This window comes from Ostrea edulis, chromosome 9 (genome assembly GCF_947568905.1).
Source record: "Ostrea edulis chromosome 9, xbOstEdul1.1, whole genome shotgun sequence".
Classification (NCBI taxonomy): domain Eukaryota; kingdom Metazoa; phylum Mollusca; class Bivalvia; order Ostreida; family Ostreidae; genus Ostrea; species Ostrea edulis.
Genome location: NC_079172.1, coordinates 51,988,746 through 52,013,583, shown reverse-complemented (window position 1 = coordinate 52,013,583; position 24,838 = coordinate 51,988,746). Strand labels below are relative to the sequence as shown.

Genomic DNA, 24,838 nt, shown 5'->3' with positions numbered 1-24,838 from the left:
ATGTGCATATCTCGAGTATACAAATCTAGACTATTTACAAAAATGTTTGCATAATTTTATATGTTTTTTTTTTCTTTTTAATTAAGAACACCAGATATCTTTAATTATAAAATCATTCCGTACTAGTTACTTAACATATTGAGATCGTAAGTTGTTTTCTTTGTCAAAGTCTCTCTTTCTCAGCGTCGGGTATCGATATGAATATAAAAAGCCCTCGTTCTCTCTCACTTCTATCAAACATACGTTCTCCGTTAAAATGATTTTAAATGCATTTTATCTCCATCTCGAATACTTCGCTTTAATGCGAACATAAAGTCGGAAATGCTACACAGATTTTTGAATGCTACGGCGATGGAAATCGATGGGATTATGGGACTTAGAGCTTTTATTTAAGTATCTAATATGATCGACAGAATATATATATATATATATATATATATATATATATATATATATGATATTAGATAGTACATGTAGTTTGTTAAGATAATAATATTTTCATATTGATCAGACGTTAAATTGACATTTATTTTTATACTATCAAATATATAAAATGAATATCATTTTGTACTCTATATACGCATGAACAGATATACAACTGTGGAATATAACAGAATGTTCTGAAACAGACAGACATGTAATCATTTATGATAAATAGGCTACCAGGGTCTCCATCTAAAGGTTGTTCTGTACTTGCACAGGGATTTCAAATATTTATTTGCATCAAAAACCAGGCACGGATAAAGATATAATGGGTGAACCTCCGCGCTATTTTCGATAGTGGTAGTGAATTAAAAGAATGCGAGATTGAAAGTTGTGAATTTTAAAAACTGATTAAGCGAGGGATGAGCATTGCAGACTCCCTACCCCCACGATTCAAAGAAATCGAAGGTTATGGAAATGATTTTGAGGCTGTGCTAGTTGACGAAGATCATTTCCCCTTCCACGATTTAGGATTTTGAAGATGGGGTGCAAGGTGAAGATAACGAACAGTGATCAATCTCATAACTCCCATAAGCAATACAAATTAGATAGTTGGGCAAACACGGACCCCTGGACACACCAGAGGTGGGATCGGGTGCCTAGGAGGAGTAAGCATCCCCTGTTGAAACCTTTTTTTGTTTTTTACTTGTCAATAAAATTTAGACAAGCTAACTTTCCTCCAGCACCCCACTCCCTTTCATTTTGAAAACCGATGTTGCGTGCCTGCTAACCACAGCTAATATTCGTTATGTGCACAGAGAAACCTATAGTTATCTTTTTCTCCCCTCCATTGTATGGACGACAAAACATACAATGAAGGTGTGTACATATTGTCGCAGATACCGGCAAAGAATAAGTAAACCTTCCTCGTATTTTGTTCTCAACCTATTAATTGTAACATAAGGACCCCTTTGGAAATAAGTTTGTATACAATTTGAAGTGTCATCCTTAGGTAATTGATTTCATCTGTATGTCGTGCCAGTTACACGAAACTACACGTATATATAAGTTTTTTGATAAATTGCATGATGCTGAAATTGCAATGTATGTGATAAGCTACAATACATTTTTGACATTCTGTGATATTATATGCCTGAATAAAATGAAAATTATCCAATAATATGGGTTTATTGTGATATTTATGACATGATAAACTAGTTTTATTTGTTTAGGTCAACCCGACAATGTTACTAACCATGATTGTGTATCAGTATTCAGAGGATTGAGTACATGGGAGGATTCGGATTGTAATTTGATAAATCAGTTTATGTGTCAAAGAAATAGTAAGTTATCAATGCAACATATCCCAAAAATGTATTACATGTAGTGTGTGTGTGTGTGTGTGTGTGTGTGTGTGTGTGTGTGTGTGTGTGTGTCAGTTTATGTGTCAAAGAAATAGTAAGTTATCAATGCAACATATCCCAAAAATGTATTACATGTAGTGTGTGTGTGTGTGTGTGTGTGTGTGTGTGTGTGTGTGTGTGTGTGCGTGCGTGCGTGCGTGCGTGCGCGTGTGTGTGCATGTATTTGGCATTCGCTGATGCAAATGTATATTGATGTTTACGTATGAAATGCTCTCTTCCTTTATTGCTGGTCATGACAAAAACCCCTATTAATTCAAGTTAATGTCAAATGGTGCATCCAATAACACTAAATTTGTATATGTTAAAACAGTACACTTACAATGTATACTAAATACAATCAATTTATAAAACTGTGTAAGCTAGTTGAACATCATGCCAATCCCGATTTGAATTTCTGAGCTCTGTACAGAAACTGCACATCTACTCTGAATGTAAATGTAATGGAAAATTACTGACACATTTGATGGATTGATATATACTAGCGGAAAAAAAAGAAACTGCATTATTTAATATATGAAAAAATAATTAAAATATAACAATGAACAAATTTTATTTTTCGTAATACTGTTAACAAATGTATTCGTTACATTTCATAATCCATTAATGTTAACGTCGAATAACGTCAATTTCAGCACACTCGAAAGACAATGGTATTCAAACTTGAATTAACAAAGTTAATAACGTGTGTGCCCAACATTTGCATTCACGCATGCTTGACAGTGGCGCCTCATTGATGCCACTAAAGTGTTCAGAAATGATTGAGGGATGTTGTTCCAGATGTTGGTTAAAACCTGGTCTAAATCACCAATGTCACTGGCTGATTTGGTAAATGGCGTAGACGTCGTTCCATTTCATCCCAGACGTGCTCGATCGGCGATAAATCGGGGGAAACAGCTGGCCAAGGCAAGACATCGACATTCTGTTGAACAAAAAAGTACCTGACTATACGTGCAACATGTGGTCTTCGTTGTCTTGCTGCAGAGTGATGTGATTTTGCTGTCTCTGTATTAAGGGTATCACTTGGCGCTGAATAATTTCGTCTCGATAGCGTACACCGGTGAGATTTTCATTGACAATTTGTAGAGGGGTCCTTCCACCTGTTGTTATTCCACCCCACACCAAAACGCTACCTCCACCGAATTGTCGACGTTGCACAACACAAGCGTCCTGGTACCGCTCCCCAACGCGACGATACACTCTACAACGGCCATCACTGCTATCCAAATGAAATCTGGATTCATAAGTGAACAGAATATTGGCTCAGTCCTGTATTCTAAATCGCAGATGTCGTCTACACCACGCTAGTCTAGCAATACAATGACGTTGAAGCAGTATTGGGCACACCGCTGGACGTCTTGGTCTGATGTTGTGCTCGCACAGACGATTACGCACATTTCTTGGACTGATTAGTCGAAGTCCAGGAATGTTACGAGCAGTCAAACTGTCTGGAAATGATTTCTCAGGTGCACAAGTCTAATGTGGTTGTCCTGTCGACGCGACGTCACACGAGGACGTCCAGAACGTGGTCGATCCCGAGTGTTACCAGATTGTTGGAAACGTCTCCATAATGACTGGATGGTGTTCCGATGAACTCCAAAGTGTCTTGCTACGATATTTTGTGCCATTCCAGCAAGAAGCATCCCAACAGAACCATAATGTTGGTTTTCGCTGAGTCGTGGCATGACAGAAGGGTAAATGTTGTCAAAAATAAAGTGCTTTCTTTAACGAATAGTGTCCAAACAAACCTTTTACACTTCTTACTCCAAACAGTATTGGCTAGTAAAACTCGTGCGTACGAACACTTCAATAAACAACATGTGTTCACTAACCATGAAAAAGTTTGTGCATCTGAGTCGGGTATTATCCGATATTGTTTAAAAACATCACCTTCATCGATTGTTTAGATTTTATAAATATAAACAAATATAGAAAAATTATACTAAATTTTATAATACACAGTTTCTTTTTTCCGCTAATATATATTTACATTTTATATAGAATTTTGGATTTGTATATATTTGATCACTAATATTATGAAACTGATGATACATTTATGGCCTACTACAAAATTACGTCTTGATATAATTAATAATAGTTTGAAATAAAGACTTTATTCCATATAGCTTTCCACTTGCATGAAGACCCAGTTTTAGAAATGACTGTCAATGAAACAACTGAAGAAATCGGATTCCTCTGTTTCTTCACCTCTAACTTCTCTGACGTCGAGTATAGCATACGGTGGTACATTAATAATAACATGGTTCAGGAGGAGATATACACAGACGAACGAGAGAGTTATCTAGAAGAGAGCAAGATTGGTCAGCTTCTGTATGAGGATCAGGTAATTATCTAAGAAATAAATATCATTTTCCAGTGAATATGACCTGTCAGCATATTCTAGTATGGTATTTAATGCATCATATATTCTAGCAGAGCAACTACGTACAGCTCTCAGTGTCATGTTCACTGAAAAAACGTTATTTAATACTTATATTTACATTTTGGTTATCCCATTTATTTTTTGTAAAAATACGAAAAAATAGCTAAAAGAAATTAATTTTGGCCCAATTCCTTTAAAATTTCTAAATAAATACGTTTAAAGATTTGTGTATATGAATGGAATAAAAGGTATATTTATATGTAAATATTTCTAATATCAATTCCTTAATTTCCAAATTTGTTGGTTATTGATTTTCTACGCTAGATGAAACAATTGCCGTCACAGGCCAAGCAATCGTATGTATAGTCTCAAAGACGCAACTACTAGGTGTAGATTTCGTAGTGTAGAAAGCAACTATTATATGAATGTAAGGATCTGAGGTAGTTTGAAATTCCGACATGGCGTTTTTTTTTTCGGAACGTCAAATAGTTGAACATTTCATTTCAATTATCAAATGTATTTTCGAAATGATTTTTGGTTTTAGACCGAGTTGCAAAAGTTAGTTGAAGGAATATACGTAATAAGGGCTTGATTTTGTAAATAGAATTTTTATGCAAAGTTTATTTTGATGAAGAATGTATACGTATGTACAACTTTCAAGTGTACGTTATTCATTGGAAAAAAATTCATGATATTAAGAAATATCGCAGAAGCATTACTGTCCCCGGATTCTTGTTAAATGCACATCTTCGTACCATTTTCTTTTTTGCATTGGAGAACATGATTTATCGTGTTACTGAATAACAAGTCCGTGTCTCACTGATTTCTCAGTGGTAGAAAAATAAATCGTCTTCTCCAATGTATTGGATATTTGAAGAAGAAAAAAAACAACCCATAGTAACGTTGTCAATGAAATATATATTATAAGATTCTTCATTTTTAAAATACTTCTAATTTTTAAAAATGGTTCAACATTTTCATGGGTTTGTTACACATGAATTAGAATTTGAAAGAAATGCATGTGAAATCTCAAAAGATTTAACTCTTTACTGAAACCAAATTAGACCCATATCACACACGGCGCTCTTGAATTGACAGCTAGGGTCTACTTGTAGTGAACAGTGTTTATACCGTATAAATGTAAGAGTTCATGTCAAGTTAACTGTCAGATATACTAAACGTTTATATAACTGGGTCAGAATGCTTTGGATGGATCGTGATGTTGTGTAACAGAATAAAAGCAAAATCTACTCACTTTTCATATGAAAATATAGTCAACCAAATGAAATCTAAATAAATTTGAATTTCAGATCAAATGTTCCGTGACTCCCTGTATGCCCGGAAACTGCTCCGCTATGAAAGGTTCAAGTAGAGACAGTGAAGCATTCATTGCAAAAGTCCAGGTATGATTGAAACGTTTTGTTGAATACTGTATAAAGAATTGCTTCAGGCACTATTGCAAATAGAATTATAAATATATGTAAATACCAAATAATGTAGAAATTTAGCTGAAAATATCAGAACTACGCTGTATTTATTGATATTATGCAAAACACATAAAAGAGAGATATTCCAGGACTGGGAGGAAAAGCCTGGACTCCCCGTTACGCCTAATAAGAGTGGTATCTACTTAAATTATAATCCCCGATACATGTGGTGCTTTTTGGATTAATTCATTAATAGCATGTTTTTCTTAAGTGAAACAGCTCACCATAGCTTGTTATTGCTTGACATGATTTATAACAAGACAACCTGAATGAGAATCAAAATATCAGTTATGTTACTAGTGTAACAAATGACAAAAAAATAACAGTTCACAAACTATTAAGGGAAAATCAGCATATATTACACATTGACATCAGATTTTGAATACATCACTACTGATTTCCCTTATCTATAGGTGTTGCATAATACTAATCAATGTTACATAATACTAACTAGTTCATTCAATAAGAGTTCACAACTAATAAAGGGGAAATCGGCACATATTACACATTGTCACCATGTTTTGAACACATGAGTACTGAGTTCCCATATCAATAGCGTTACATAATACTGATCAATGTTACATAATACTGTTTTATTACAGGTTGTTGGTGAAACACATATAACCACATATGAACGATCAGGACCTGTCTATATCAATGTTACTAGTACTGTGCCACCGAGACTTTTCTATGACAAAGCACATCAGAATAACCAATGTAATGTTACTGTATTTGCCGAGCTTGTAAAGGGTAAGTTGTGAAGCTTACTGCAAGACTATGATATTTGGAATAATCATGGTTAATTCTATGCTAATCTTGCTTAATCAGAATACAGTAGTTTAGGACTATTGGGCTTGCACAATCTGTTTTATTCAGAATCTGTATTGAATGGTCCAAATAGCACTTTATCTCCCTCTCCATTCATCGAGTGACTGGTTGCAGCATCCCAGTGATTTATGCGTTCACTTCGAAACCAGGAGATTTTGAGTTCAAACCCAGGTGTGCCAAACCTACTTATAGAAATTAAAAATAAGCAGTGATTGCTTCTTCGCTTTCGTGGTAAACATCAGATATCTTTTAGATGAAGTCTTAAAATAGGTGGTTCATTGTCTCTATGAATATTGGCATAATAAAGAATCCTCACAGATACCGCATTAAGCGCCAAAAGTTGTGGTATTTTACATACAGATTGTGACATCTCGATAGAAGTGGGGATATCAACTAGGATATAAAACACAAAGAACCAAATGTCTCTTTCTCATTCATTTAAATTTGCTTTACAGAAAAAGAAACAAAATGTCCAGGCTCTCGCACGCCTGTCAGTCAAGTTGTGTTTGGCGTAAACACATTTCATAATAAACCATGCTATTACCCAATTACCATGGACACCTGGAACACGGGAATTTTGATTCCAGTCAAGGCTTCAGTTGACAGTCTTAAGGATAGGGACCAAACAAGAAATATCCAATTGTATGTCACAACACCGAACACAACTAAGCAGTTCTCCACTGTGAAGGCAAGTGAATAAATATACTGTACCATTGGAACTTTTTTCTTTTGATTGATTATTCATCTTTATTTTACTGAGAGTAGTTGTAAACGAGAAGTTTATTGAATAACATAACTGCAATCAAAACAGGATTTTTAATAATCAATATTCATTATCCTTTGTATTTCTGTAAACCTTAACAGCAATAAAACTTATCCGAAATTCAATGTAAATGTAGTCTTACAAATTAATGTCTTGTATTACTGTGGCAAAGTTTTTAAAAAACAAGAAATGTGTATGTTTCTACAATCCACTTCAGGTGACAGTAGTGGATGAAAACAAAATAGCAGTGTGCTCTTCTATCAACGATCCTCATATGACAACATTTGATAGAATGTAAGGAAAATTTTTACATATAACACAATAGGGCCTAAAAAAAATTGTGTGTTTCAGGTAACCCGACCTAACCTATAAAAATGCGCCGATCCTGAAGATTTTTAAAGTCCGTTTTTATCCAATTAAAATTCCTTTTATTTCTGTATTAAAATCCATTTTTATCAGAATATTTTTTCTCATTCTTAAGAAATGTCTTCAAAAGCTAAGTGAACATTAACGGTATTGAAATCAACATGCAAGCGTTGTAATGGCGGATCCGACGGCATGGCAGGGTGCTACGTGGTCATAGGGTCAAGGATATTGCACTATAACCTATATATATAAACAATGGAGGAAATTCGAACTCGGAATAAATATTTCTCTTTGATCCACAGGGGCACCTTATTCGCTCTGTTCTCTATCACACATATATAAATATACGTATTTATATATGTTTGGTAGAGAACAGAGCGGATAAGGTGCCCCTGTGTTTGATCTAGATCCTCTATGCATTTTTTTTTCATGTTAACTTAATTGTTTCAGGAAGCTTAGATACATGGATTCATGAATCGGTGGGATAAGACATTTTTTAAAACATGGATAAATTAGTGTTTTGTGAAACATTTAAAAAATGTATAAATATACACCATAGGTCTGAGAGAAATATTTATTCGAGGTTCGAATTTCCTCCATTATTTACATATATATATATATATGTTATAGTGCAATAACCTTGACCCAGGCGCTTATGTCCATGGTCAATATTTGGAGCAAAAAATGTTCACACAGAGAGGAAGAATTGATAATTAGCATTGTAATTAAGACACAAAGAAACTTTTGTTTATAATTTTGTCAATGTACTAATTCTTGTTCAAACAATACTATAATTTTAAAATGTTTCTATCTGTCTGACATGTCATCTTCAGAGAAACTATGGAATGGGAAATCTTTTGGATAATATAATTCTGACACTGATATTTCTGTAATTTAAAGGTTTTGTGACACAGCAGAAATGAAGAGAAAATGAAAAATTAAGATAATATGAAATTCTGTAAAATTTAGTTGTCTGATATTTTTCAAAGATGTTGGAGTTAAATTATAAAATACAAAATAATATTCTCATGATTTTCTATCTACCGTATATTTCAGTATTCACATATATTAAAAATATATATATATAAAAAAAAAAAGAATCCCTACCTACCTACCCTAATTTTTTCAACAGTGTTACCCGAAACACACAATTTTTTTAATTTTTTAAGGCTTAGACTTTATATAGTGTGTACTACGATCCTCATATGACAACATTTGATAGAATGTAAGGAAGAATTTACATATAAAACAATAGTCTTTATATAGTGTGTACAACGATCCTCATATGACAACATTTGATAGAATGTAAGGAAGAATTTACATATAAAACAATAGTCTTTATTAAGTGTGTACTACGAAACCAAATATATAAATATACTACGTATATAATGTTTTCATGACATAAATCACATGGTGATGATCACCTTCATCTATTCAATGATGTACACCACAGAACATAATGAGATCATTCTTCCCAGGTTAAGATATATTAACTAGTGTAGTATTCATTTTTGCAATGCATGTCAACAGTTTGTTAATGAGAAAGAACTACATGTAATTTTCACGCATTAATTGGTATTTCACTTTTATATTCTTAGGTATTATGACAACTACTTGGAAGGAGAATTTATTCTGTACAGACACAAATCACTGTCCTATGAGGTATTCCTTGAACACATTGCGTGTTATGATTGTATTTGAATTATTTGGCAAATGCATGCATGTCTAAAACATTACGCTATATGTAATCAGAAAAATGTTTATTTTATAAGACAAATGTACTATGTAAATAATATTCTATTTGATTTGATACAGCAATTAAACCAAGTATTAAACTGCTTTATTCTGTTTTGGGTCTTTTCATCAGGTTAAAATAGTACACAAGATACTGTATTGCTCTTATTTTAGCGTAATATAAATTTTACGCACTCTAAGCTGAGACATTATTTGGCATAATCATGATTTAGCGCTTCTATTTTTAGGTCACCTAAATAAACTTAGGTGACCTATTGCAATCGGTTGTCGTCCGTTGTCGTGTGGCGTCCATAGTGAGTTAAAAACTGAACATTTTTAACTTCTTCTTGATAACTACTAGTCCAATTTTTTTTTTCATATTTGGTATGATGCATCTTTGGGACAAGGGGGACATAAATTGAAAATTTCAGGTCTCCAGCCCTCTTGGGGCCTTAGGACCGGGGCAGAAACTGCCCAAAATTGACAATTTTTTCAAAAATCTTCTTCTCATGAACCGCACACATGTAAGATAAACTAAATGCATAGTGATGTAGAGCAGGAAAGCTTCTACCAAAATTGTAAATTTCATGATCCCCGGTGGAGGGGTTCTGACCCCAGGGTGGGGCCAAACCTGTTATATAGTGTAAAACACGTAAATATCATCTTCTTTAGTGCTATTGATACTAAATTGAAACTCTATGGATAGAGCAGGTAGTCTTTTACCAAAATTGTAAATTTAATAATCCCCAAAATAAGGGTTCTGACCCCAGGGTGTGGAAAAACTTAGTATATAGTATTTATGTGTAATTTGCTGATACTGTATAAAATCTAATGCATACTTAGGAATAGCAGAAAAGGATGTGCAAAAAATGGTGAATTTCAATCAAAACCCAGGGTTATGACTTCAGGATGAGTCCAAATTAGTCATATATTTTGATGTTTTAATGTTAATACACCTATTATTTAAAGCCTTTCATCAGTGTATGCACATTTGAAGGCAATGAAATTTTAAGAACACATCTAGTTTTACACTGTTGCTGAACATTAGAATTTAGCTTAGAAATTCAGAAGAGGATTTTTTTCCTCTAGTTTTCATACAATGTAGCCCTTGGAAGTAGTGATACTTTTTCACTAGTATTCAGGTGACCGATAAGGCCTGTGGGCCTCTTGATTTATGTATGCCGCTGTTAGCTCTATATCTTGATCAGATAAACGGAATGATTTGTAGTCTAAATTAGAATGTGAAGAAGGGTCTAACAATTGGTATGAAACATGCTCTACAGCATTTTCCCTAATGATCTGTTGTATTTGTAAATTCTGCGTCATAGCGACTGTAGAATTTGCAAACGTTTTATTCTAAACAATATTGTTGAAACCCCTGTAACATCAACTTATTTGTTAATAGTATGCCTCGATATAAATTGATCATACACAGAGCATGCTTTTGTATATTGAATCGAACTCCATTTGTAGTTGATAATGGAATATTGCTACATAATTATGGGAATTTGACGATAGAGATGATATCATCCCATTTATCATAAAGTGGATTTGTTAGATTGCTGTTGACATCTATTTTCAAGAAAATATATAAGTATGATGCAGAAGTGGACGACTCTGTGGTGTATTTTATTTCGAGTTCACTGGGATATATTGAATCGACATATTAATGAAAATTATCATTGTTAATACATGTAGATACTACATTTACCTGATCAAGACATAGGGCTCATAGCGGGTATGACTGATCGACAGATGATACTTAATCCTCCTGGGCACGTTATCCAATATCTGGTATACCCAGATGTCCGTGTTTGTCCAACTCTCTATTTTGTATTTCTTATAAGAGTTACAAGATTGATCACCGTACTCTGAATACTTTGAATCATGATGAATCTGTTCTAAGGAATAAACGTCATTTTGCATCGTGGCTCATTTAATTTACCTCCGACTTCAGCAGGATCAATGGCAATTTACACACGACTTGTTATGGAATCAGAACTCGTCTTACAAGCTCCATAGAAAACACTATCAGTTATCCAAATCGAATGTATTTCCTATGTAAACAAATGATATGAGATATTCTACATGTGATTATTTAAGAAATTCCTATCAAATATTTTAAGTGTTTTACAAACCAGTTATAAACAAAAACGTGACGTCACAATTCATTGAATCATGACGGATACCTTTTAAAGCAAAGAAGTCATTAAATGATTCCCTTCCCTTGTTGAGAGACTATACAATTTGACGTAACGTTATTTATACCATGGCTTCAGCAGGGTTTACGGAAATGATGCTTGGGTTGTTAAACCAATTAGAAGTAGTCTTACAAGCTACTTTGAAAATGATAGTACGTGTAATTTACAAAGTACTGCATATGGTGTTTATGTCTCTTAACTGATTCAATATGCAAGAGCTTCTGCGTATGATCAGTTTTTAAATCGAGGCTACTGTCAAACAAATTGATTGTGCAGGGGCTTCAACAATCTTGTTTAAAGTCAACATTTCGTAAATTCTATGGTCATATAACCATTTAGCTTGCCAATACAACCCGTCATCGAGTCAAATACTGTCGGACGTTTTTCATACTAATTGGTAGGCCGTTCTTGACACACTAATTTTTACTACGGATCACTCCGTTTACCTGATCAAAATGTAGGGCTCACACCGAACAATCGACAGAGGGATACTTATTCCTCTTAGGCACCTGATCCTACCTCTGGTATATTCAGGGGTCTGTGGTTGCCCAACTCTTAATTTTGTATTCCTTATACGATTTATGAAATTGATCACTGTTCGTTATCTTCACCTTTTCATATGCAAAAATGCGTCCTGTTTCAATTTCTTGTAGTGAAAAAAATATTTTAAATGAATAGCACAAGTGAAAATGGCATGCAGTAGAAGATGTACATTTTTATAACATGTATATTGATTGAACCCACCGATGAATTATGTACAAAAATCGCGATATATTCTATGTCGTCTGGAAATCTTGCTCTATAACACTGGTATTGAACTGTTGGAATGAAAGGTGAAGATAACGAACAGTGATCAATCTCATAACTCCCACAAGCAATACAAAATAGAGAGTTGGGCAAACATGTATTTGAATTAGTTAGGAGTATTGTTTTTATAACATGAATATAATGTTTGATTGAAGTAATGTACAAAATTCTCATTTGATAAATTCCCATTGTCAGTTCGAAAGTTGAGTGTAACTGTTCACTGTCAGTAAAAAGCTAGAGTGTAACTGTTGACTGTCAGCAAGAAGCTTAAGTGTAACTTCACTGTCAGCAAGAAGCTTGAGTGTAACTGTTCACTGGCGTAAGATGTTTTTGGAATCATTAACAGTAATTTGCCTCCCTTCATTTTACGTTATTGGATTAAACACAGCTGTACAAATAGAGACTCTCTGATGTTGGTTTTTTAATATTTCCATCCGGATATTGCAAATTTCGAAAAAGTTGTACATATGAGTAAAACAAAAGGCTTACCAGACCTACATACCTTATCGGTCACTGGAGTTTTAACTAAAGGCATCACTAATCTGAGTGACGCAGACAACCTAAAAACAATGTATTAGCTACAACTTTTATGATTAATTTTGGGTTTGTCATTTCAATCTGTAAATACTAAGTAGAATGTTGTTCAATGGTAAGTGGAAACTTTGATTTGCTATTAACGTACAAACTTTGATACTTTATTTTCCTATGGTACAAACTTTGATACTTTATTTTCCTATGGTACAAACTTTGATACTTTAATTTGCTAGGGTACAAACTTTGATACTTTAGTTTGCTAGGGTACAAACTTTGATACTTTAATTTGCTATAATACAAAATTTGATACCTTGATTTTTCATGGTACAAACTCTAATACTTTATTTTGCTATTACAGTAAAATGTTCATACTTTGATTTTCTATTGTGAAAACTTTAATACGTCGATTTACCATTATAGTATAAACTCTGATATTTTTATTTACTTTATTGAAAGTTTGGACGCTTTGATTTACTTTAGTAAAATGTTTGATATTGTGATTCTCTGTAGCACAAACGATGATACTTTTTGTAAAAACGCTCATATCATAATTATACTAAAATACAAACTTTGCTAATTTAGTTAAACTATGATAAAAACTTCTATTCACTATCATTTTGGTAAACATTTTGATATTACATATGTATAATTAAACAATAACACAAACATTGATATTATAGTTAAAGTTTAATAAAAACTTTGATATTAGGGTTAAAATATAATTAAAACTTTTATGCTATAATTAAACTAAGAGACTTTGACATATTAGTTATAAATAGTTATGTATAATACAAACTTTGGTGTTATAGTTAAACTATAAGAAAAACTTTGATATTATAGTGAAACTAACAACAACTTTGACAGTGTAGTATATCTATGATGAAAAGTGTGATGTTATAGTTAAATTTTCACCATATTTAAAATTGATGAAAGATATACATTGATTTACCATGACTAAAACCGTTGACTTCTTTGATCAATCTTTAATATATTTTTTTTCCTTTTAATAAGGTTACTCAAACATTAATGGAAAATGGTGTACTTTGTCAAATAACTGTCAACAAACAAAGCTTCATTCAAACTTGCTTTAAGTAGAGTTTCCAAATCCCAAAGTTTGCAATTAATGACTTAAGATGGTCCATGTTATTATATATATTAAATGATATTTTTGTTGTAAAATAATATTTTCCAGGTACGGACATTTTACAGAAAGTGTGATACACGTGCATCCTGTAACTGTGCTATAGCAGTCCGCTCCGGAGATGACGTCATTCTAGTTGATGTGTGCGGACCTACTATGGGGAAATCACCCAAACAGACACCATATACCATTAAGATGTATCTAAATGGGGACTTAACACCAGGCACAGAAGTTATTCGAAGGTTTGGAGGAAAGACCTATGAGGTTTATATCTATATTTCAATTCGTTGGAGCGACCTAGATTGTCTTTTTAATGTAGTGTAGAATGAAACTTATGATGGAACTGTAAATTTGAACTTGTTTCTATAAATTTTGATATCCTTCGTTACAGATAATTCTACCCACCGGAGCAAAGGTGATTGTAATGAATGGCTGGGTGATTTTAGGGAGACGGTTTCTTAATGTCAAAGTTGTGGCTTCTACGCTTGATTACAACAACACTGAAGGTAAAGTAATGAACAAGTGACTTTTTCTCATATTACATAAATTTCAACGCACGACAATTAATCATTTACCGTACAACAGATCCGTTCGAGAAAAAAACCCAGTTATTGTCTGAGGACCCTGTCCATAACTTTGTCATACAACTTTATTTTATTCATGTTGAAATGTAAGTAATCATATAGAAAAATGTTTCCCACCAAATTACATGTTCGCTTATTAAATGAAACAATTTCAAATATTTACAAAAATGACAAGCTTTTGTTTTTATAAGATTTATTGTTAGATATAACGTCACATTACGTAACAATATTGATGTCGTCACAATAAAACACTAAAACTGTCGTTGCTTGTAGCAGCTACTTATTCCAAAAGGCTGTCCATATAGTGCGCATGATCGGATAATGAAGTAAAAAAAAACACGTCATCTCTTACATTACGCGATAGTTGTCTTTCGTTGTACATAATAGGCACAGGTAAATTGTTGGTCTCCATAATGAGAGTTAAGTCATATAGAATTAGCACTATTTAAACACAAACCGCAAAAATGGCATCATAGGGGAAGATCACGTGACGTGCGTAGCCAATCAAAATCGTTCAGGAAATCGTTACCCACTCCTGGTCGACTTAAATCACCTTTTTGTATTTTGTAGTCAATGATTATACTCTGTCAGACCCGTACCGAGGGGGGGGGGTGCAAAGGCACCCCCTGTGAAAACCATTAAGCACTATTAAAGTCGGCTGTGAAAATCATCAAGCACTATTAAAGTCAAATATTTTCTAAAATCCCTAGCTTTTACTTCCACAGTAAGGAATATCACGAAATAAATTCAATACATATTGCCTATACGCAAAGAAATACGGTTAACAACGTATCCGGTTTCGGTTTCTTTTTTAAACGAATTGAGTCTTGATCAGTGGTATGTTTTGCAGACATTCTGGGACAAATGCATTGTTTCAAAGATCGATTTGATCTAGCTGAGTTTTAGTGTGACTGCAGTTGTAGTACACAGGTAATATCAATAATGCTTTAAAGTATATCTTCAGAAGTACGAGTCGAACTCATCACAATTAAACTGCATACAAAATTTAAAAAGAGTAATGCTTTTCGGAAACGTACAAATGTATTGTGTTGTCTGTCATTGCGCTAAAACTGAACTTATTATCAATCAGTGAACATCTGACAAATCTAAAAATACCTTGCATGACGCGGGATGCAGCTCATCACAGTTTAGCTGGACATACGTACATATGGAAATCAATAAAAATTTACGACCCAGGGATCAAATGTTGGGACATAGAAATTAAAAAAAAAAACTTTCAACCTACCAACTCTTTTTTTTTTTTTTTTTTCATATAACGATGATAACTGGACACGCAATTTTTTTTGCCTTAAGAACTTTTAGCAGTGCCCTTTATAAATGCTGTCTTTAATTTATGACTAAAATCTTTCATTTTTGGACTTAGTACTGTGTTGTAGTTTGAAGTTTTGTTCACCTTTCATTACCATTTCTTGAAACAAAGTTTGAATAAAAATGTTAACATGTATACATGTTTTACTTCATATTTTGCATCTTGGCTCTGTGAATGAATTTAAAGAAGAAGTGATCATTGGTACCTGCTAGGGGATATTAAGGAAATAAAAGCAAAACTGAAAGCCCAAGTTCATATAATTAATAAATAACTTTCATTAGACAAGAACACATTATTGACCAGCATTTCCTTACATATGACCAATTTTAGTATGTTTCCCCTTTCATATTTATGAGTATTAAATAAGTAAATAAAAAGCAAAAATTGCATCCAGGATAGAGCATTTTTACCCTTATTTTTCTCTATTTCGCTTCTGCTTCCGGAGGCCTTCGCCCCCAGGACCCCCCACCGGGCTTCGCCCTGGACCCGCTTGGGGACCTTAAGTGGCCCCCAAACCACTCTCCGTAAATTTATGCACCCCCCCATTGAAAAAGTCTGGGTACGGGCCTGTCTGTATTGTTCCACCAGACGTTTTTTCATATTTTGTAATGAGTTCCAAAGGGCTCCCACATTTTGTTCATAATTTTGCACAGCGAAAATATTTTGGCATTATCGAATGCTTAGAAAAAGAGACATATATGATAGGTTAGATATGTCTCAGACAAAATATTGCATTTCCCCTTCCCCTTCCAATCATCCACAATATGATGTTCAGTAATGTTGTTCTGGATGACCATGTATCGGTCATTCTGATATAAATTCTATTTCATTCAAAAGAGTGGCTCACTTTTTTCATGATGGTAAATTTGCATTATTGAATTGCTACTTTGGATTTTATGATTTGGCGCAAATATTCAGAATCCAAATAATTCATTGAATTTGACTTCATTAACTGGCTATGATGTTTACAACCCCTAACAATAATGTGGTAGTGGAAGAAGTTCTTTAGTGGACTCGTTACTTTCGCGGGTTTTTTGTTGTTGTTGCAAACGTTTCAATGAAAGATTTCGATCCGGACGGACGTTACAATAGTGAATGCCAGTTTAGTTTCACATAATGTTCATTTGACAGTATTTCTATTGTGGGATCTTTTTAAGATATGAATATCATTTTTGAAAATATATGATGACATGAATCACATTAGACGTCAAAATAGTACTAAATTTATCAAGATTCATACGTAGATTGTACACATTTGCATCGCATTCATGAAGAAATGGATATCATTACAGTTGGTAAAGAAATGGAAGGAGATTTTGAAGGCATATTTGCCGACTGAAATTCAGCATGCAGATGATTTCCTGTAGACAATGAACTAAACATGTTCGGTCTTATCTTTATAAGATTTTACGCACGAAAGCAAGCAGTCAAATCTAATCTTTAGAAATTTAATGAATACTATTTAATGCCCCATTTAACAAGATTTCATCTTCGTCATTATTTAGTCAATAATCGGTATGATTGTGCATTAGTCGAGTACCCGTTGACATTTCTAGTTTTCATATACTTTACTTCAATCAATAGATTCAGTAGATAGAAAGTGAGGACAGTGTGGCTTAGTAACCAGAACTTTGAGTCCTCACTTCCATATGGAGATACAGTTATAGGAGGGGGTCGTATAAACTGCGCCCTTCCTCACAATAGGCATGGAGAATAAAAGAACTATCTCAACATCTGTGTAGATAAACTGTATAAAAATTCTCTCTACAACTGTGTATATCAGATGTAAATGATCCCTTACTACCCTATGTGGAACATGCTGCACACTCCTAATATGAAGAAGTCCCATGTGGCATGTTTACAATATCATGACTTTGATGATCTGTAAATGATGTAGAACAGTCTCACATGGACGAATTCCTCAGAAAATAATCCTGTGATCAGTTGTTTTGAATATGTAATGTACTTTAACCTGAATCAGAGAATTTATGACCATTTACAGTGTGTGGTATAAATTATATTGTAGGATTATGCGGTATAACTTATACGGTAGGATTATGTGGTATAACTTATATTGTAGGATTGGATGGTATCACTTATATTGTAGGATTGTGTGTGGTATAACTTATATTGTAGGATTGTGTGAGGTATAACTTATATTATAGGATTGTGTGGTATAACGTATATTGTAGGATTGTGTGGTATAACGTATATTGTAGGATTATGTGGTAAAACTTATATTGTAGGATTGTGTGATATAACTTATATTGTAAGATTGTGTGGTATAACTTATATTGTAGGATTGTGTGGTACTTTTGACGGTAATAGGACCAATGATTTCACGAAAAGGGACGGAACTGTTTATGTGAAGGATGGAAAACAGCCTAATGAATTTTCTTTATCATGGAGGTAAGAACACCATATATATATATATATATATATATATATATATATATATATATATACTTGCAAAGTAAATACTGTTAAATGTATATATTTTTCTATGAATTACATAAAAACTATTCATTAAAATCAGAAAACATTTTAAAAAAATAATATAATTGAAAATTCATTTTAACGGGACAAATTAGGCACATTTGTTGTTATGTAGTTTATGAAGATTAAACACGATACATGCTCGTGATAAAATGTTAAACAATGAGAAAGTTCACCCTTTGAAACCATCTTTCGATCAATATAGGTGGAGAACATGATTCATATTGTTACTAGATTACTGTATATGTATCATAAGACACGTGATAGAAAAAATAATCTTGATTATCGGATTACACACGATATTAAACAAATGCTAAAAGTGACGATATCGGTAGGAAAAAATGTCTATTTGAAAGTTCGAGAAAAGGTGCAAAACTGGTTCTAGATAGTCTCACAAGAATTAAATACACTGTACTTAAAAATATATACTTAAATGTTAATGATTTCACACGAAATATTGCAAGTTTTAAGGCTTATACCTTTATGGTATATAGTTCTTTTCAAATTGTTTGAAATTACTACGCCTGCCTATATATTGGTTAAGGGTATCTGAGGATGAATCCTTATATAGAGGGTATTGTGTGACAACTGATGGCAGTTCTAAGATAGAGAGGTACTGTGACTGTATGGAGGGAGAAACAACCATGTGTCAGGAGGGAATGGACCTAATGTCGTGTGTAGAAATTGAGAAGAGGAGAGGACTGTTGGATGCACAGAGAGGTTTGTTCAAACAAACCATACATTTGTCACCATCAGACTTTTTTGTCACTTCGATTGAATTTCGTGTTTAAACCAATTGTGCATAATTCTGTGTATTTCATTTTGTATTTTCACTGCCTTCTTTTAACAAACTGTTTAATGTTTTTAACTCGTTTTTATGTAACCGGCCTTAAATTCCATTGTTGTTAAAGTTTGTGTTGAAACTTTTATAGAATAATAAAAATTGGGAAAACAGCCCTGAAACAATAATAAAAACATCAACACAGATGCCATACACAAACATTTTCTAATATGACATATTCTACTATACAATGTTTTAGATTTGGTTATCACTTTACAGTCAAAGCCATTATCTATGAGAACTAAAACTTACATGCAGATTATATTATGGAGAATGAAAGATCACTAAAATGAATCACATTACAGCTTACCGAGTTTCATAACAAAGGTGTTACTAGGTTTAACCTTTCATGATGGCCGAATATAAACGTGGAAATTTACGTGTGGTAGTTACCGAGTGTTTACATTATGCGATTGCAAAAACTGTGTGTAAATTACCTCCACGTAAATATTATCTCTATAGTTATGCAATTTACTAACACTGATTTTGACTGCGGATAACTCCGTTTACCTGATCAGGATATGGGGCTCACGGCGGGTGTGACCGGTCAACAGGGGATGCTTACTCCTCCTAGGCACCTGATCCCACCTCTGGTGTGTCCAGGGGTCCGTGTTTGCCCAACTATCTATTTTGCATTGCTTATAGGAGTTATGAGATTGATCACTGTTCGTTATCTTCACCTTGCATTAACATCACATGATCCCTGGGTCGAGGCCTCTGCTGGTGGACTGTTAGTCCCCGAGGGTCTCTACAGCCCAGTAGCTAAGTACTTCGTTACTAGCTTGAAAATACGGATGTATATTTAATTGCTGTTATAAAATTTAGAAATTCATTTCAAAATTAAGGATTATCTCCCTCATGCATAGCTCTTATCCTTACCCGAATTTGACTCCACCCCCTTTTTTTAGCACACTGTTTTTGGCTATATAAAGCTATAAAACTTCATTGTTATTTCGGATTTCCAACATTTCTGTTGAACATCACTGAAGAGACATTTTTTGTCGAAATGCGCATCTCGTGCATCAAAATTGGTACCGTATAAGTTTTACATGATGATTCTGAGTACGGAGTTTACTTGGTCAAGATATAGGGCTGACGGCGTGTGTGACTGGTCGACAGCGGATACTTACTCTTCCTAGGCACCTGATCCCACTTCTGGTATATTCAGGGGTCCGTGTTTGGTCAACTCTATTTTGTATTTTTCTTGTGGTATTTGTGATATTGATCACTGTTCAATATCTTCACATTTTCATACATGTAAATCTTGAGTTGAAGGCCACAGCAAGAGTTTTTTTCTTCTCATGTAGAAGCTTTTAGATATTTGTCCTCAAATTGTTTATTTTTATGTGTATGGTTATTTGCAGTATATAATATTCCTTATTCAAAATGAATTAGAATGAAGAGAAAATGAGAATAGATGTTAAACATTTAGTCATATTGGAAATTGCAGGACGTAAACGTGTTACTGTAGACCTCATAAGAGATGCAGAATCACCTCCGACCCGCTGTGAATTCATTAGCCCCCCCGAACAATTCCAACATGAACCAGAATATAGACAACCGGTATATATACACTTTGTTTTAGTTTTTAATGATATACTACAGCAAAAATTAAAAGATTAAATTCATACATGTCAAAACTATTGATGGTCTGACTCCTTAGTGTTCCTTGGTGTACTTACATACATTCTTTTGTTTTGATTTGAATATACAGGATCCACAGTGGCCAACGCCAAGCAACACCACGGAAGACATTGCAGTGAAATTTTGCCAAGACTTTATGGAAGCCAAAGAATCGGGAAAACAGTGCACGAACCTTACGGGGTTTGACTTAGCCCCTATTTTACAAGGCTGCATCAGTGATATTCAGGCATATTTTGTTGTTTACTGTAAAATTTTACTTATATTCATTACATGCTTCCATGACCACGTTTTACAATATTTTTTTTTGTATTTGAAATGCAGCTTACTGACGGTACCGATTGGGCAAAGGAAAGTCTCGATAATTTACTACAAGAATGTACTACCATCGTGGAGAGCGACACAGAAAAATGGACTGTTGATAATAAAACAGGAGACACGTTCCCTCCACCTGGTATTGTAGGAAGCATTTGTCCCAACAGCTGTGCAGAGAACGGAAATTGCACCGGGGGTAAGACTCCATTATTCAAATCTTAATCTTGCTCATGTAAAAACTATAATTGAAGCTTCAAAAAGATACAAACTTGAAATAATCGAGAATTGATTTCTCAAAATTCCATTTCATATCTATATAAATCTTTGATAGAAGAAATTAAAGCTTGATATAGAATACATACATCCTATGTGTTTAATTGCTTACTCTTTAAGCTTAGATGAACATTCAGTTTAACTTGTTTCCTTTACAGGATTCTGTGTGTGTGCAGAGCCTTGGATAGGAGATGACTGCTCTGTCAACCGTACAGCTCCACCTGAACTATATCAAGTTGGAACGGGGGAGCCATGCGACTCCATCTGTTCCAACTGCACCCTTGTACAGCTTTATGGCGAGAATTTTGCTGATGTTGAGAATTTAACATGCCACTACAAATCCCATAATGTAAATTAATTTATTGCTAATTTCGTCCTCAGTTTTATTCAGTAGGCATACTATTGTTTAAAACAAACATCACTCTCTTTGCCTTATATGAAAACCCTGACAACTTTAACAACGAAAGGGGTGAATCTTTTACAAAAATGTATTATGTATACGTAGTATTCATTGAAGTAATTATGAAGTATTCAAAAGATAGTAAAGAAAATGATTTTACTAGACGATGAAGAAACAAATAATTTCCATATGATCCTCAACAAATGTCATATAAGACGGTTACATTGTCATTCTACTGATCCCTAACCTTAGCCTGTAAAAGATTAAATTTAACTTCATTCGCATACTTCATTTATATCAATGCAAGATATACATATCATATTTGGGTGTTTTAATCAGAGTGAAAGCTAGTTTCCATTCCATGTACTATGTAGCAAAACATTTGTATTTGTCACTGTTGCAGGTAACCCTTGGATCAGCATCAGAAGTGACAACAAGCAAGGCCGAATTCTTCAATAGCCAGACTGCCAAGTGCCTGATCTCTGTTAATGGTGTATACGAAGTGGCCATCAGCAATGACGGAGAAACCACCAGTGTATACAAAATCTACATCTCCTATAATAGTTACTGTGACAGATGTAATGAAACTGGCTGTAGAAGAAGGGTAAAATATTGGCATATTGCGATGTCTAAACACCTCCATGTTTACTAGTGAATAAAATGAAGTGAAATTGTCAAACATGAAAAAAAATATACTCAGAAATCACAAGAGTGTAACTCGAGATTGCATCATATATATTATGCCTTGCTAAATCACTTGAATTGGAATAAGTTTATCTTTTTTAAAAATAAAACACTAAAATGCCACATATTCTTTTGGGTAAAAGTGCCTTTCCATGATAATCTAGCATTGTATTTGCGACGAATATGTTATAATATAAATGAATAATTTGTTTTAAAAATTATCAGCATATTTGGATACACATGCATTTACGTTTCAGAATGATATGTGTGAAATAGGAGGTAATTGTTTTGTCAGTGGTTTTTTCAATCCCTCCAATGTGTCAGAGGTGTGTGATATCACACGGTCCAAGAGTCAGTGGTCAACATTACAAGGTAAGAAAAGATATTGAAGATGTGGTTGTTGCTCTCCTTTCATATGATAGTATTGGCTATATAGTATATAGGTATAGTTATGCTTGTGAATGTGGATAGAAAGGGATGAGAGGAGGGGAGGAGTCTGGGAAAGAGATAGTAGAGGGAATGACAGAAAGGAATGTACGAGTGATAGAAGGGGACAATAAAGTCAATATGATATGAAGGGAAATACATGTATAGGGGTAAGAGAAGGGAGATGTGGATCCCCCTATCATTCCCACAATTGATGCATGTCGCTTATTAGTGTGTAACTTCAGTTCACCATGCAAGTGAAGACTCTGTGTGTTTTGTTTATATCCTGTAACACATTAAATCAAAGTACCAGAGAAATAACATATCTCAGGTAATTGAGTGACATACTAGATAAATTGCCGAATTTAAATGCCAAAATAGCCAGTCTAAATCATAGCTAAACTTGCATTCAATCAAAAGTTTGCTAAAAAATAGAAAGTAACCTTTTCAAAGTTCCTTTCTGAAAAACATCCACCAAATATTTTCGATACCAAAATTATACTATGTCTATATTGACTACAAATAAAAAGTTTTTGTCCCTTTTATTTCTAGTTGAAAACATTGAAACGAGATCTTACATCTTCCAAAATATTTCCGGCCAAACATTGATAACCAAGAAGCACAGTGTCAGCATAGGAGGTACCGGAACTCCTACGTTGATCACTGGTTTATCTGGAGAAAAGGCTGTCGTCTTGGATGGAAATCAATATATCTCCTTAGGGGACCTAACAGGTGCTTGTTTTGGTGATGTAGAAAAAAGTACCTTTGGTATCACAATTACATTTAATGTTAAGTTGACGGCAAACATCTCTAATTGTTATGTGTTTAGTAATGGAGGAGAAGAAGTGTCAAATTATGGTTATGTTATGTGGTTTAGAAATGATAAACTGCATGCAAGCGTCAGCAACTCAGAAAATGAGTGGGCTGTTTCCACTTCTGTCGAGGTGGAGAAGTTCATACATGTGGAAATGTCCTGGAGTCTTCAAAATGGATTACAGTTAAACATTGACGAGAATGTAAATGTGTCTAGCAAGAAATGCTTTCTTCGACCTGCATCCAATTATACAGTTTTCAAAGACTTTGTGATCGGCGGATCTTCAAAGAAAGACGGAAATTGCCAGATGGCGATAGAATCTTTCGCATTTGTGTGCGCATTTACTGACATCATAAACAGCACTGGATTCATTATCAGAGGTAATGACAGTCAGACCAAATCATCAAAATTCATCAGTCGCTTTTAAATTCAAAGACATCCAAATAAGTTTTATTCAGGCTCAAATCGTTCTGTTATTATACATGTAAATGGTACGTTCGGGGTAGCTAAACCCTTGTATTCAACGAGAAAATGTCAATAATTATTGTATGATATAATTTAAAACCTCCACACAATCTACAAGAGTCGACAAAACGATACCTGGTCAGCCATCTATTGTTACAATTAAATTGCAAGAACTGATCGCAGATGGTTTCAGAATTTTTAATATACAACAAAAACGTGTTTTGTGTATGTATGTGTATTTATTTGCGTTTATATACATGTATTTGTATATATATATAAATGTGTGTGTGTGTGTGTGTGTGTGTGTGTGTGTGTGTGTACATGTATGCATATTCATATATGTATATAACTAGCCCTAATGCTGTTTAAAAATGTGTCTATTAATATATTTGTGTGCTAATCTTCTAACAATCATTGACTGCCTTCACTGTGAAATGCTTAAGGTAGTTTGTACATTCTATCTGTATAAGTAAAGATATTC

At 33.9% G+C, this 24,838-nt stretch overlaps 1 protein-coding gene across 10 annotated transcripts in view; it reads left to right on the top strand.

Moving 5' to 3' along the window:
* LOC130050218 (uncharacterized) overlaps positions 1–24,838 on the top strand; it is a 48,996-nt gene that overhangs the window by 14,622 nt on the left and 9,536 nt on the right. For 8 of the 10 annotated variants that reach the window (XM_056149518.1, XM_056149519.1, XM_056149522.1 and 5 more), the window contains 18 exons: positions 1,656–1,766; positions 3,971–4,188; positions 5,538–5,630; positions 6,317–6,464; positions 6,998–7,230; positions 7,523–7,599; positions 9,270–9,333; positions 14,140–14,352; positions 14,480–14,594; positions 18,303–18,411; positions 19,043–19,218; positions 20,790–20,902; positions 21,054–21,209; positions 21,305–21,491; positions 21,727–21,917; positions 22,372–22,572; positions 22,910–23,024; positions 23,631–24,272. In XM_056149518.1, the coding sequence (XP_056005493.1) occupies positions 1,656–1,766; positions 3,971–4,188; positions 5,538–5,630; positions 6,317–6,464; positions 6,998–7,230; positions 7,523–7,599; positions 9,270–9,333; positions 14,140–14,352; positions 14,480–14,594; positions 18,303–18,411; positions 19,043–19,218; positions 20,790–20,902; positions 21,054–21,209; positions 21,305–21,491; positions 21,727–21,917; positions 22,372–22,572; positions 22,910–23,024; positions 23,631–24,272 (3,162 nt within the window). The remainder of the gene's footprint in view (positions 1–1,655; positions 1,767–3,970; positions 4,189–5,537; positions 5,631–6,316; positions 6,465–6,997; positions 7,231–7,522; positions 7,600–9,269; positions 9,334–14,139; positions 14,353–14,479; positions 14,595–18,302; positions 18,412–19,042; positions 19,219–20,789; positions 20,903–21,053; positions 21,210–21,304; positions 21,492–21,726; positions 21,918–22,371; positions 22,573–22,909; positions 23,025–23,630; positions 24,273–24,838) is intronic. The other 2 variants (XM_056149524.1, XM_056149525.1) reach the window with 2 other exon arrangements.